Here is a 14,463-nt window from a genome sequence, read left to right as displayed (position 1 = left end):
ATAACGCACAAGCATAAAACATGTTTCAAAATTCTACAACATAGTCATGTAAGAGATTTTGGCCCATAGTTTTGTGCATCTGTTGGAGAGGCTATCATCAAAAAAGGAATGTAGTGCACCTTTTTCCAATCATCAGGAACACTTCACTCCTAGAGTGATCTGTGGTGCACTGCTGCTAGAAGACAAGCTAATTTGTTTGTATACTCTGTGTAGAATCATACTGGTATCCTATGAGGTCCAGTGGCCTCTCCTCTGTTGAATGATTTCAGTTGCTTTTTTATCCAATGGTCACTTATTTCAATATCTGTTGTTTTGATGTTCATGCAACAATTTAAAGAAGGAACTACAGAGTGCTCTTTCTCAGTGAAACAGTTTTGGAAAATGATATTTACTATTTTGGCCTTCTCTGCGTCATCCCCTGCTTTAATGCCATTATGATCACAATGTCTGGACAGATGGCTTCGATCCATTACTGGTCAACATAAAACCTAATGTTCTTAGGACTTTCTGTTATGTTGGTAGGTATTATTTCCCTTTTGAATTTATGAAAGCTTCACACATTGCTCTCCTTAAGCTAATTTGGCTGTATTTAGTTTTTGTTTGTCTGTAAGGCTTTGGCTATGTTTGAATTTGCAGTGAAGTTCTTTGCTTACATAGCAATTTTCTAACAAGGCTGTCAAACCACAGTGCGTCTTTACATGCTTCACAACTCAAAACATATCTGTATAAAGTGTATTGTAGAACACTCTTAGACTTTGTCCACTGATGCTCAACATTGTCAAACCTGGAGATGAAATTCTCATTTTGATCACCCCGGAAATTTGAAATCTGTTTCTTGTTGCACTTGCCAAGCAGAAATATCTTCCTGCTTTCTTTACATTCCTATTTATAGCCATATTCAATGATTCTGTAATGGCCCTATGATAACTGATTTCCTGTTCTACACTAAATGAGTCAAAAAGTTCAGGTTTTTTGTGAGCCATTTCTCTGACTAGCTGCTTGAGGCAATATTTGGATAAGGCTTTTAGAACAACGCCACATGATTCTCTGTCACTACTAACTCTGTTAGTCACTTGACTTTTCCAGTGTTTGAGTAGTAAATTGAAATCTCCAAGATGACCAGCAAATTTATAAGAAATATTTCCAAGTTTCCGACACTACTGTTCCTGAGCATCAGACAATGATGTTTTATCTACCTTTTAAAATTTATCTTTATCTAAATTACGGCACTTGGTATCTGTACTAAGCTCACTAGATATATTATTAATAGCTACAAACTTACCTCTACACCAGCATTCAACTTTTCCTTGCAAAATACTTTTCAATCAGAATTTTGTTGCTATTAACATCTGGTTTCAGACAGGTTTCTGTCCCTAACAGAATGCGGACATTGTTACCAGGCAATAATAGTTCTGGTATCTTCCCATGGATGCTGTAGCAGCCAACTAATACTGGGCAGTTATACTGAAAGTGACAGTGCTCCAAGTGCTGCAGTGCAGGCTGTATACATCACAGGATGCTGGAATAATGTAGGTATGTTCATTAATCACAGAGTATGCTGAAAAAAATAATAGTTTCACTTTCTGCCGTCAGGTGAAAATATGGTACTCAGTCGTAATGTCATATGTTTCCTGTATTGATGTCAGTGTGCTGTTTGTCATTTGGTGATACATGCTGATTTCTTTCATGAAGTGACTGTTGGTGTAGAGGGTTAAGAAAGTTGAATTTCTCTGTATGAAATGTAATGGCTTTTGAGAAGAAAGACAGTGCACTGCTGGTAAAGTTGTTTTATCACAATAACAGAAATAGCAGTGCTTCATTGCGGGAATATTGGTGACAGAAACAGCTGTGAAGAGGTACCACGTCAATAAATCGCTAAAGAATGTGATCAAGAAATATTAAGAAACAGGTGAGTTAGGTGGTGCAACAGGGAGAGGGAGATGGCCCATTACCATGGCAGTTGATGCACTTGCTGTAGCTACAGCCATTCAAGCAGAACATGCCTCAAATTCTGCAGGCAGTGCTTAGGCTATGGTACGAGAATTCTCTCTCCCTTGGTAAACTGTTCAGAAGATTTTGTGGTGCATTTTACACTGGTATTCCTACAAGATTCAGAATGGGCACCAAACGAAGAACCACAATAGGCTACAACATATTGACTTTTCCCTTCATTTTTTAGCATGCATGATGATATGTGGCCTGGGAATATTCTTTGGACACAAGAGGCACATTTTACTCTACATGGTGCCACAAATACACAGGACTGTCATATATGGGGTTCTGCTCCACCACATATTGTGCAGGAACATACACTCACTCAGCTTATGTGACTGTGTTGCGAGGTTTCACAAGCTCCTTCATTCACAGTCCATTTTTCTTTTAGGAGATGGCACTTTACAGACATGTTAGATGTCCAGTGACATCTATACATTATAAGGATCACCTTGTGAGACACGTGATTCCAGTTTTGCAAGAATACATCTGTGTCCACACCATTATTTTCAAGCAACATTGCACAACACCACGTCGCTTGTTAGATGAAAGATTTGCTTTGAGAGACCTTCAGCAACGACTTCATCATTTCCAGACAATTTCAAGATGTGTGGCCTTCCAGATCACCCAGCCTAAAGTCATGTTACTTATGATTGTGGGTATATCTGAAAAACTGTGACTATCAGGGATGTAACTGAAGAATAGAGTATGACAACATATTGCTCTGCTTACACCGGATATGCTGTGAGCAAATGTTGATCATGTTGTGATACCGACACAGGATATCGCTGAGTCGAGAGACCATATTGAACACATTTTAATTTGTGACCATATCCTAATAAAAGTGCCAGAGCTACTGTTATCACGTGCTTGATCATCCCCCCCCCCCCTCCCCCACCCTTCTCCACCCACATCACATGTTGACTGCTTACAGTGGCATATTTTCAGCTAGTGGCAGTGAATGTGAATGGAACCTTTTTTCCCCAGCAAATACATCAATTAATGAACATACCTACACTGTTTCAGCATCCTGTAGTGTATACAAGCTGCACTGCAGCACTCAGAACACCGCCAGTTTAATTACAACCACAGTAGTATATTAACAGTTTCCTTCTTTTCCATATCATGATGACTGATATTCTTTTCAATTAATTGGGAAAGTATTCTTCCATGTCTGAAATCAAGCCTCTATCTTAAAAAAATCACATGTTTACTCCACTAGCCTTGTAGCCATTTTCTGCGTGTAGTGCATGTCTGTTCTACTAAGGCAGGTACTACAGTTCTCCATCAAACAGCAGAGGTTGAAGAAGCTGCATCACAGACTGTCAAAATCATCTGCGTCCCTGGTTTAACCCTTTCACTTGGCTCCAAACCAGAGGACCAAGATCAATTCTGGGAATGATGTTGTGGAACAGTAGCTCTGTTTACAAACTGCGAGTGAGACTGCTTGTCTTTACAAAGCAGACAGCCACTTGTACAACCTGAGAATGGTCTCTGAATCCAGGTGGCAGGCATCATTCGTAACAACATGAGGCATGATTAGCAGATGGGTGCACCACGTGCACTCTACTGCTGCCGACATTGCAACATCACACCTCAGACGTGACCCATAGTAAGCAAACAGAGTGGACAATGGCCTTCTTTCCTGACCTGCCAGGTATTTCCTTATGCTGAGCTCCCATTGACAAATCCCACCCTCTGCATTTGTTTGAACCTTTCATGAAGATTAGCTCCTATAGCTCATACCTATTTTTAAGGCACGGGGGGACTGCTGTGAGGCCAGTATCCACTATCACATTCAGCACAGAGATTTCCAAACCTGCCACTGTTAACCATTCACCACCAGGTATGTGTCGACCGGCCAGGATGTGCAAATCACAAGGTGCGGTGACATCCATGATTCCAGGTGACACTATATGCTCTAGAGGTGCCAAAACATTTGTCTCAGGTCTAGGAACGAAAAATGATTTAAAAATTGGAAAAGTTAGTTTGGGGTTAGTAACAACGGAAATTGATAACTGTATCACGATTTGAAGTGCTGATAATTCTGTATCGAGTGGTCCACAAACGGTAAGTAAGTCACAAGAATGAACACAGTGACTGCGAAAGCATGATCCATAAAGAGTGAAAGTGAGAAATAGTTTTTCCTGGCTGACCATCAGGAAGCGAGAAGGGGATGGTAGAAGAAATACTGCAATAATGAGATTGAAATTTACTGGAAATGTAAAAGGTGGCAGGATCCAGTTGACATGGGCGTAACTGTACCTCAGTTTAATAGTAGTTCCATGAGTGACAGATGAGTCACACCTACCATTAAATATCAATCAGCACTGTAATCACTATGTGGAATACATTTCGATAGACCATCAGCATCAGTGCACTTCAGAAGCTGATGATACTTGAGTACAGTCATTTACTATTTTATCACTTTTTCCTGTCCCAATTCTTAATTGCTCTAACATCTCTCTTGCCCTTACTCTATACTTACTTCTCATTCTCACCTTATAGTCTCTGCACAGAAGCTAGCACACTGTTTGCAAAACAGAGATGGTTAGCACTGGACTCATGTTCAGGAGGATGGCTGTTCAAACTTGTGTCCAGCCATCCTGATTTAGATTTTCTGTGATTTCCCTAAATCATTTCAGGAAAATGCAGGGATGGTTCCCCCCCCCCCCCCCCCCCCTTCTTTGCTAATCCAATGCAACCAATGACCTTGCTGTTTGGTCCCCTCTGCCTGAATCACTCAACCAACCAACCAACCAACCAGTGCTTGCAAACATACTATCTCTGACTTCTTGGTCTCTCTCTGACGACTTCCCCTTCATCTTTACCTACCTTTGTCCTTACTACAGATGGGGCCTACTCATCTTGAGACTGGAGTGAGCTGCCCTTCCTTTCAACTTCCCCCAACCTATTCTTCTCTTCTCCTCACAGAAGGAACTATTATTTCTAAAAGCTAGGTCATACATCACTTTTCCTTTTGTATGTATCTATTGGCAGTACTACATGTTTTGCCTCCAATAGGTAAGTCTTGGCCAGCAATTCTCAAATAAATTTTCCTTTATACAACTATCTATTTATACATGACTACTCAACACAATCAGGTTAAACTGTAATGTAGAACAATATCTTTTCCACTGACCTTTTCAAATGCACAAGTTTGTAAATGTCCTTGAATGCTTCATCTGTTAGCCCATAACAACCAAACAGCCGAAGCCATCGTACTTGTGGGCATCCATCAATCAAGGAAATTAGACCAATATCATCTAATGCCCAGCTGTTTGACAAGTCAACATGCTGCAGTTGCGAAAGACCTCCATACCTGGTAATAAAGTGAGAGTTACATATTTTACAGGTTCCCTCCCAAATAGGAGTTGTTGGTGACAGGTTCTAACACAAATATGGAGCAGTTGCATATGATGATCTACAATAAATGTAAATATAGGTTCATTTCTTTGGAAATCAAAGGCAGGAGAAAAAAAGGGGTAATAAACTGGGAGGAAAATGTTCCTTATAAGTGAAGGGAGATGACAGCTACCGTACTGCCAGAAGGACAGCAACTAAAAGATGGATACTGTAGTTCTGTTAACACATACAGTTGTTGCATGTGATAAACAATAAAAAGTAATTCTAACATAAGAATAATAATAACATGAAAAGTAAAACATTTTCCAGTTCATAACAGAGTTGGTACAGCAACCAGCGGGTATGATATGAAGAAACAAAAAGTCTTGTTTGCAATGTCAAAATTTTTTTATTGTATTCCAATGAAGCATTTCAGCTTTATTTAGGGATCTTCAGTTTGGCCTATGGAAGAAATACAGAATTTCATAATAGTTGCAGGACCCTGTTTAGTGAGATTGGCTTAACAAGAAAATATAAAAGAACTTACTGATATTTGGTAGGGATGGGTACATGGGATGCAACACATAAAATATCGCAGCAGGAGGAGGACGAGGAGATTAGTGTTTAATGTCCCATTGACAACGAGGTCATTAGAGATGGAGTACTAGCTAAGATTAGGGATAGATGGGAAGGGAAATCAGCCATGCCCTTTCAAAGGAACCATCCTGGCATTTACCTGATATGATTTAGCGAAATTACGGAAAAGCTAAATCAGGATGGCCGGACGTGAGTTTGAACCGTCGTCCTTCCAAATGCGAGTCTATCCCAGGAGGTAAATGCCCTTTGTCAAAGCTTTAAAAATACTGTCTGATGCCCTATAAAATAGAATAAAACAGAATATGACCAAAAGGAATTTTAAAAAAATATGTAACTGCTTTTTTCCTAAACTGACAACCCACAATAAAAATAAAAAGGAAGCAGCAGATTACCTTATTATGGCATGTGATGCAGACCAATGCAAACCAAATGGGATCAGGTCTACAGTAAATCTTTACATCATGAAGATGCTGGAGGTGTAGTGCATATTCTGGCTGCACACACCATACTGAATATGCACATAGCTCTTGGCAGATGTCGCCCGCAGGCTGTAAGTTACGACAGTGTTCCTCTATTACACTCAAAAAGGAAAAAGAAGCTTAACATTACGGAAGAAAAGGAAATCGATAAACACAAACGCCAAAACAGACAGGCAGCTCCTAAATGATCAGGTGACTGGAAGGTACTGAGCGTATTGTGACACTATGAGATCATTGTTTAATGGTAATAACTAAGCCCTGGATGCTTTGTAATTGAATCATGCCACCTACAACACATTTCAGGAGGTTATCTTTTTAATGTTTACTGATTTTTACTTTTACTTTTTCACTCATTGTGTGGTCTATATTATACACATTGTGGCATTTGGCTGTGCTCTTGCACCGCTGTAACTCTACATCTTCAACAAGAAGGTTCATTATTCCCTGGAAGTGGGATTTTCATGACTGATTCTTGCAATCAGCTTTTGCACTAACGGACTTCTGTCTTTAAAAAGAGACCATCTAATTAACAATGACAGTGTTTAACGTTGGTATGACTACGTATTATGTTTCGTATTTGCATTTACCAGGATCCCATTAAATGCCTTACGTGCTGCACTTGCTTCGCATCCAGACATAACATTGACACTGTTCTTCAGTAGTGACAGGTAGCTAGCATGACATGATCTTGTACATCATAGGGAGTTGGGAGGGGCATAGATTCTGGTTTTAGGAAGAGTTGGGTATGCACAATGTTAGCTGTAATACTACTTGGGTTAATCAAAATTGGTATTCGGAGCTACCCTATGTACTTTTATGCTTTCCCATTATAGCACTGTATTGTTTATATACTTTAGTTTTTAATTTTTACTAACCCTGATTATTCTGGATATTAATGTAAGCGTTTTATCAGCAATTTTTAGAACACCAGTCATTCATAATGACTGTTATAGGCTGTTGTTATGACAAGATGTAGCAACTGAACAGTATCATAGCTCACATCCTGCAGGCACCACCTGCCGATAGCTGTGTGGGCTAGTCTTAGTGGTCTTGTATGTTTTCATATCCAGAGTGATGTGTACAGCCAGAATATGCAATACACCTCTGGCATGTTTACGATGTAAGGATTTGCTATAGGCATGATCCCATTTGGTTGCACAGAATTGCGCGGCATGCTGCCATAAGGTAATTTCTTATTTCTACTGTGAATTGTCGATTTAGGGACAAAGTACATTACATATTTTCTAAAAATACCTTACGGTTATCTTCTCTTATAACTCTTTTATAGGACATTGTACAGTACTTTAAGGCTTTGACAAGAGGCATTTTCCTGCTAGGATACTTTATGCACAGTATCCCATGTACAATTCCTACAAAATATCAGTCAAGTTCTTTAATATTTTCTTGATAATCAAATCTCACTACATGGGATCACATCACTGTTATAAAATTTTTCAATTCTTCATATGCCAATCTGAAGATGCCTAAAGAAAGGTGAAACATGTCATTGGGAAATAAAAAATTTTAACATTGCAACAAATATTACTTGTTTCTTCATACCAAGAAAAGTAACAATTTACAGAAAATATCTGTGTAGATTACTGTGCATAAATAACAAACAACAACATACAAACACATAAGCAACATTACCTAAATGCCTCCCCAATAGCTCCTTCTGGGCACTCTTTCACACACTGTATTTCTAGCCAGTTCAGTCTGCTGAGCTCCCCGAGTGAACGGAATGCTTGAAAACTCTCCTCGTGTCTCACATTATACTCTTGCAGTTGAAGAAATTTAACTGATTTCCAGCAGGCTAGTAAGTCTGGGAGTACACACCTACAAAGAAATTAATTTCATTTAAGTCACCTTCTTTTTCAGAAGAATTCCATAGGTATTTTGTTGAATACTCTGGTTTTTTACTCTGAAGATCTGGCGTGAAACTATGGCTCTGAAAAGGCTAGCCAAATTTGCATGAGACCAAACTTCAGGAAAGGAATGAAAATATGAGGAAAATAGAAAGACTTGATAGTTACCATTTTTCACTTTCAACTGAAATACCGAACAGAGCATGTTAGTAGTTACTAGCGAACTGCCACTATGTTTTTCAAATTACCCAGAATTGAAAAAGCATCCGAGGCATATTATCACCAAACAGTGTTTACCATCAAAACTGTATGAAAATAGCTGAAAGTTTGTTAATGTAATCCACTTGACAACTAGAGATGACAATTTGGTATCCCAGCCAGAATCACAGAATTCAGAGAGTACATCAGAGCAGCTGGAGCTGTCTTTGATACCGGAAGTGCACCCTCACCACCGGTAGTACCACTTTCCCCTACGGTGGGCTGAACCTCTGTAGAATATCCACCTCCTGAAGTGAAGAAACAACGTGAATCTGCAATTTGCTTGTGTCTCAGTAATGTCGACATTTATTTGGACTCAGTTACATAAGTAACTATTTCAACCAGACTCTGATTTGGTATCTTGTTTTATGAGTGATTCACTTTAGCTAGCAACAGACTTGTATTTAGATTGTAGTTCATGTGTCTTATAAAGTTTAGTATGCAACTTCTAGCTGGTAGGAAACCTACTTTGATCGGAAATTTTGTGCAGTAGCAACCTCTCATCCAGTTTCGCCAGTGTCAGAAAGCAAGTTTACTATCGTACCTTGACTGTGTAAGTGATTTATGTCATCTGTGGAGAAAACGTGATTTCATGTTTCATAACTCTTAATAGTCAACAGTGGGATGCCAATACACTGCAGTATTCCCCACTAAATATATGTTTGTATTCTGATTCACATACATTATCTCGAATCTCTGAACTGCTACATCTTGTGAAGATAAGATTACAGGCTGATATACATTTTTCCCCTCTTACTATATTTTCTTTTACTTCTTTCCTGCTTTATCTTTGTCATACACTGAAAAGTTTATTTTAGAATGAGTTTTGTAAATTTAATTCTTGGGATGATTATGTTTCTGTTTACTGCCATTTTCAATTATTATTGTGTTGTATACTTTCTTATTTGTTAACATTTTATTTGAATTCATTTTCTATGGACAGACTAATATGAAACTGTGATTTTGTAGAAAACTGTAAATCAATGTAATCAAAGTTTTTGAAAGTGTTATGTGAAGCGAGGTGTACGAGCAATGCAGAATCAAACTGATATGTCAAAAGAGATGGCATCAACAAAGAGTCGGGAGTGAGAAGGAGAGTGGAGGTGATTGTCGTGTCACTTATGTACTGTTACACAATGTGTTTTTGGCCTGTGAAATATGTCAATGGTTGCACAGTACTACATTTACAATCTCAGTGTGTACAGTGATTAAACAACTGGGGAACTGTGTTTTAGCTCATTAAGCATAAAACTTTGTGGTGCATACCAGTAAGCTAAGTTCATGCTGTAAAGGTACTGTTTTTTATTGCAGCCAGCACAAACTATTTAGTGTGTACCATGGATTGTGAAATCAAACAGAAAATATGGTAGTGCAATTACTTGTCTTATATTGATACAAAGAAGTCTTAACTGTGAATGTACAGTGTGCTGACTGCCGTGTTATTGAAGCGATCACATAGACATTTATGCATGGCACTCATTGCTCAGGTAAAACTGCTAATTAATGATTTACAGTACAATTGACTTTATTTATTTTTGTAGTGCAGATGAATGTACTGTGGAAATCACTGCACTGCGAGCATAAAGCATAAATCTGAAAACTGTGGCTACACTGTGTAACAAACATTACGACATCAGGTTACATCAAGTATTAATAGAAAGAAGCATATTTTATGTTAGTCATTGCTTGCAGATACACAGATTGGAATTCATTCTACAAATATCAAGTGTTCCTGTTAGATTCACAACAGGCACTAATCAACAAGGAGTTCAGCAATATGACAGCAATTATTGGATCACACACCCAAGAACCATGGACTAATGATGCGGATATCGACAGCCCGCCAGCAGCATCAGCAAAGTGGGAACTGCTTTGAAAAAACATGGGCTGAGAGATGCCACAAACTACATCATTCTAATCAGTGATGTAAAAACTCCTTATATAGGAACAATAATAATTTTTTTGCCATTCATTTTACATAGTTGTAAATTGTTGTTTGCAATACTATTCAGCACTATTTTCAATAACATTCAGAATAGTAGTTAAACTAGGTTTCACTTGCTTAATTACTTCTTTCCATAACTACAGTAACTTTGTGAACCTATTAATTTTCAAGTCAGTCATTTTCACAACCAGTAGTTACTGATACAAATGAGATACGTGTTAAACAGTTTTGATTTCTTTTCATTTGCTTTTAATTGCCAATGTTTCTTTATTTATGTAGTCTGTAAATGTTTACCTACATTTGCATGTTTTGTTGTTACGCATTTGATCTCATGTGAAATGTTGTGGTCTGCCAATGAATTTTGCGCATTATGCATTAACCACCATTGCATTAGTACAGTGCTTCCCAACCTTTCTTAGATCATTACCCCTGAGTGCAATCAGACGTTAGCTAGTACCCTCATCCTCACTGCCATCTGTTGCCCCCCTCCCCCCCAATCCCCCACATTATCACCAACTTTAGCACCTAAGTAAATTGTAGAATGAAAGACTTTTCTTGGAACACTTTTATTTTTAAAATGATGAAAGATGGATTATATTTAGTTTGTGTGTGTGTGTGTGTGTGTGTGTGTGTGTGTGTGTGTGTGTGTGCGCGCGCGCGCGCGCAAGCTTGCGTGTGCAAGTGCACGCATGTGAATGATGAAGGAATTCATGGTGCATCACAAGTGCTACCCACAACTCTTTCTCAGAAAAGAAAGCTAACTATTCACAGTGAGAAACACACTTGTTACAAAACATGCTTCCCCTGCATTTCTCCTCTCCTTTGCAGCACTTGCTTGACCTGCACAGTGCAAACCCATTTAAAGTCAAACAAGTTCAGATGTGTGCACTATACTTACTGTTCACAAATCACTTCATAGCTGCTCTCCTTACTTCTGAACCTGATGACTTCATGTTGTTAATGCTTTGTCTCTTAACCACTCTAATAATAATAATAATAATAATAAAACCATGTCCAGCACTATAATAGGCACTATGTAGTTATTGCTGTGTCATGCTGTCAATTAATTCGTTTATCTGTTTTGAAGCAAGTAATAAAGCAATTTCTGGATTACTGCAGGTAATATCCACAACACTGAGAAGACATTTTTGTGGGATATTTAGCATTTGTTTTTGTGATATGTTTAGCATTTGGTACATATATGTCTCACTTTTATCATCAGCAATGTACAGGACAAAGCACAACATCTGTGTAATGGGTGAACTATGTGAGGAACCTGTAACCTCCACCACATCAATGCTACTAACTGAGAAAACATAATTATTGATAACTTATATAATCAACATTAGGGACTTACAAAACTGTGATAATAGTAATGATCTTTTGAAAATAATTTAGTTTCACAACTGAAACGGAAATGAATTTTTTAGTTTTTACCTCTCAGAAAATTTCATTTTACCCCTCAGGGGGTAGTTTCTCCCAGGTTGGGAACCACTGCATTAATAGGTAGAAACACATCGGAAGTTGTTCACTTTGTTTAGGAGAATATTTAATCAGTGGTAATCTGTTTGATTTGAGTTAATGGGTAATGTTATAGTTTCTGGGTAATTACTTGCATGTGTGAACATAATGTTCCACCAAGTTGAAGAGAGGTAGAGTATTTCTTGTTTTAATTTGTGCTGTCACCTTCCACATCTCACACCCATAAAAGAGAACAGATTTTACATTTGAGTCAGAGATTTTAAGCTTTACCTTCATCAATATTTCACGAGATGTCCAAACTGGTCACAGCTGAGTAAAGGCCCCTTTTGCCTTTTTGATCCTACTTTCGACGTCTTCTGCCGCCCCTCCATTTTTGGAAACAATACTTCCCACATAACAATAGCTCTCCACCTTCTCAATCTCTTCTTCTTTCATGGCTAGTGCATTCTTGTTCTTACTGTTCATCCTACGCTCTTTAGTCTTGTTGTTGTTGTTGTTGTTGTGGTCTTCAGTCCTGAGACTGGTTTGATGCAGCTCTCCATGCTACTCTATCCTGTGCAAGCTTCTTCATCACCCAGTACCTACTGCAACCTACATCCTTCTGAATCTGCTTAGTGTATTCATCTCTTGGTCTCCCCCTACGATTTTTACCCTCCACGCTGCCCTCCAATACTAAATTGGTGATCCCTTGATGCCTCAGAACATGTCCTACCAACCGATCCCTTCTTCTGGTCAAGTTGTGCCACAAACTCCTCTTCTCCCCAATCCTATTCAGTACCTCCTCCTTAGTTATGTGATCTACCCATCTAATCTTCAGCATTCTTCTGTAGCACCACATTTTGAAAGCTTCTATTCTCTTCTTGTCCAAACTATTTACCGTCCATGTTTCACTTCCATACATGGCTACACTCCATACAAATACTTTCAGAAATGACTTCCTGACACTTAAATCTATACTCGATGTTAACAAATTTCTCTTCTTCAGAAACGCTTTCCTTGCCATTGCCAGTCTACATTTTATATCCTCTCTACTTCGACCATCATCAGTTATTTTGCTCCCCAAATAGCAAAACTCCTTTACTACTTTAAGTGTCTCATTTCCTAATCTAATACCTTCAACATCACCCGACTTAATTCGACTACATTCCATTATCCTCGTTTTGCTTTTGTTGATGTTCATCTTATATCCTCCCTTCAAGACACTATCCATTCCGTTCAACTGCTCTTCCAAGTCCTTTGCTGTATTTGACAGAATTACAATGTCATCGGCAAACCTCAAAGTTTTTATTTCTTCTCCATGGATTTTAATACCTACTCCGAATTTTTCTTTTGTTTCCTTTACTGCTTGCTCAATATACAGATTGAATAACATCGGGGAGAGGCTACAACCATGTCTTACTCCCTTCCCAACCACTGCTTCCCTTTCATGTCCCTCAACTCTTATAACTGCCATCTGGTTTCTGTACAAATTGTAAATAGCCTTTCGCTCCCTGTATTTTACCCCTGCCACCTTCAGAATTTGAAAGAGAGTATTCCAGTTAACATTGTCAAAAGCTTTCTCTAAGTCTACAAATGCTAGAAACGTAGGTTTGCCTTTCCTTAATCTTTCTTCTAAGATAAGTCGTAAGGTCAGTATTGCCTCACATGTACCAGTATTTCTACGGAATCCAAACTGATCTTCCCCGAGGTCGGCTTCTACTAGTTTTTCCATTCGTCTGTAAAGAATTTCCGTTAGTATTTTGCAGCCGTGGCTTATTAAACTGATAGTTCGGTAATTTTCACATCTGTCAACACCTGCTTTCATTGGGATTGGAATTATTATATTCTTCTTGAAGTCTGAGGGTATTTCGCCTGTTTCATACATCTTGCTCACCAGATGGTAGAGTTTTGTCAGGACTGGCTCTCCCAAGGCCGCCAGTAGTTCTAATGGAATGTTGTCTACTCCGGGGGCCTTGTTTCGATTCAGGTCTTTCAGTGCTCTGTCAAACTCTTCACGCAGTATCGTATCTCCCATTTCATCTTCATCTACATCCTCTTCCATTTCCATAATATTGTCCTCAAGTACATCTCCCTTGTATAGACCCTCTATATACTCCTTCCACCTTTCTGCCTTCCCTTCTTTGCTTAGAACTGGGTTTCCATCTGAGCTCTTGATGTTCATACAAGTGGTTCTCTTATCTCCAAAGGTCTCTTTAATTTTCCTGTAGGCAGTATCTATCTTACCCCTAGTAAGATAAGCCTCTACATCCTCACATTTGTCCACTAGCCATCCCTGCTTAGCCATTTTGCACTTCCTGTCAATCTCATTTTTGAGACGTTTGTATTCCTTTTTGCCTGCTTCATTTACTGCACTTTTATATTTTCTCCTTTCATCAATTAAATTCAATATTTCTTCTGTTACCCAAGGATTTCTACTAGTCCTCGTATTTTTACCTACTTGATCCTCTGCTGCCTTCACTACTTCATCCCTCAAAGCTACCCATTCTTCTTCTACTGTATT

General features: G+C 38.7%; 1 protein-coding gene across 1 annotated transcript in view; it reads right to left on the bottom strand.

Annotated features, from left to right (window-relative positions):
- The window catches only part of LOC126199167 (S-phase kinase-associated protein 2-like), a 194,836-nt gene that overhangs the window by 49,076 nt on the left and 131,297 nt on the right, over positions 1–14,463 (bottom strand). The window contains exons 8-9 of the mRNA XM_049935927.1: positions 8,064–8,249; positions 5,135–5,314 (exon numbers count right to left, since the gene is read on the bottom strand). Coding sequence (XP_049791884.1) covers positions 5,135–5,314; positions 8,064–8,249 — 366 coding nt within the window. The remainder of the gene's footprint in view (positions 1–5,134; positions 5,315–8,063; positions 8,250–14,463) is intronic.

Source organism: Schistocerca nitens, chromosome 8, assembly GCF_023898315.1.
Source record: "Schistocerca nitens isolate TAMUIC-IGC-003100 chromosome 8, iqSchNite1.1, whole genome shotgun sequence".
Lineage (NCBI taxonomy): Eukaryota > Metazoa > Arthropoda > Insecta > Orthoptera > Acrididae > Schistocerca > Schistocerca nitens.
The sequence above is the reverse complement of the archived record's forward strand: the minus strand, read 5'-3'. Positions and strand labels throughout refer to the sequence as shown.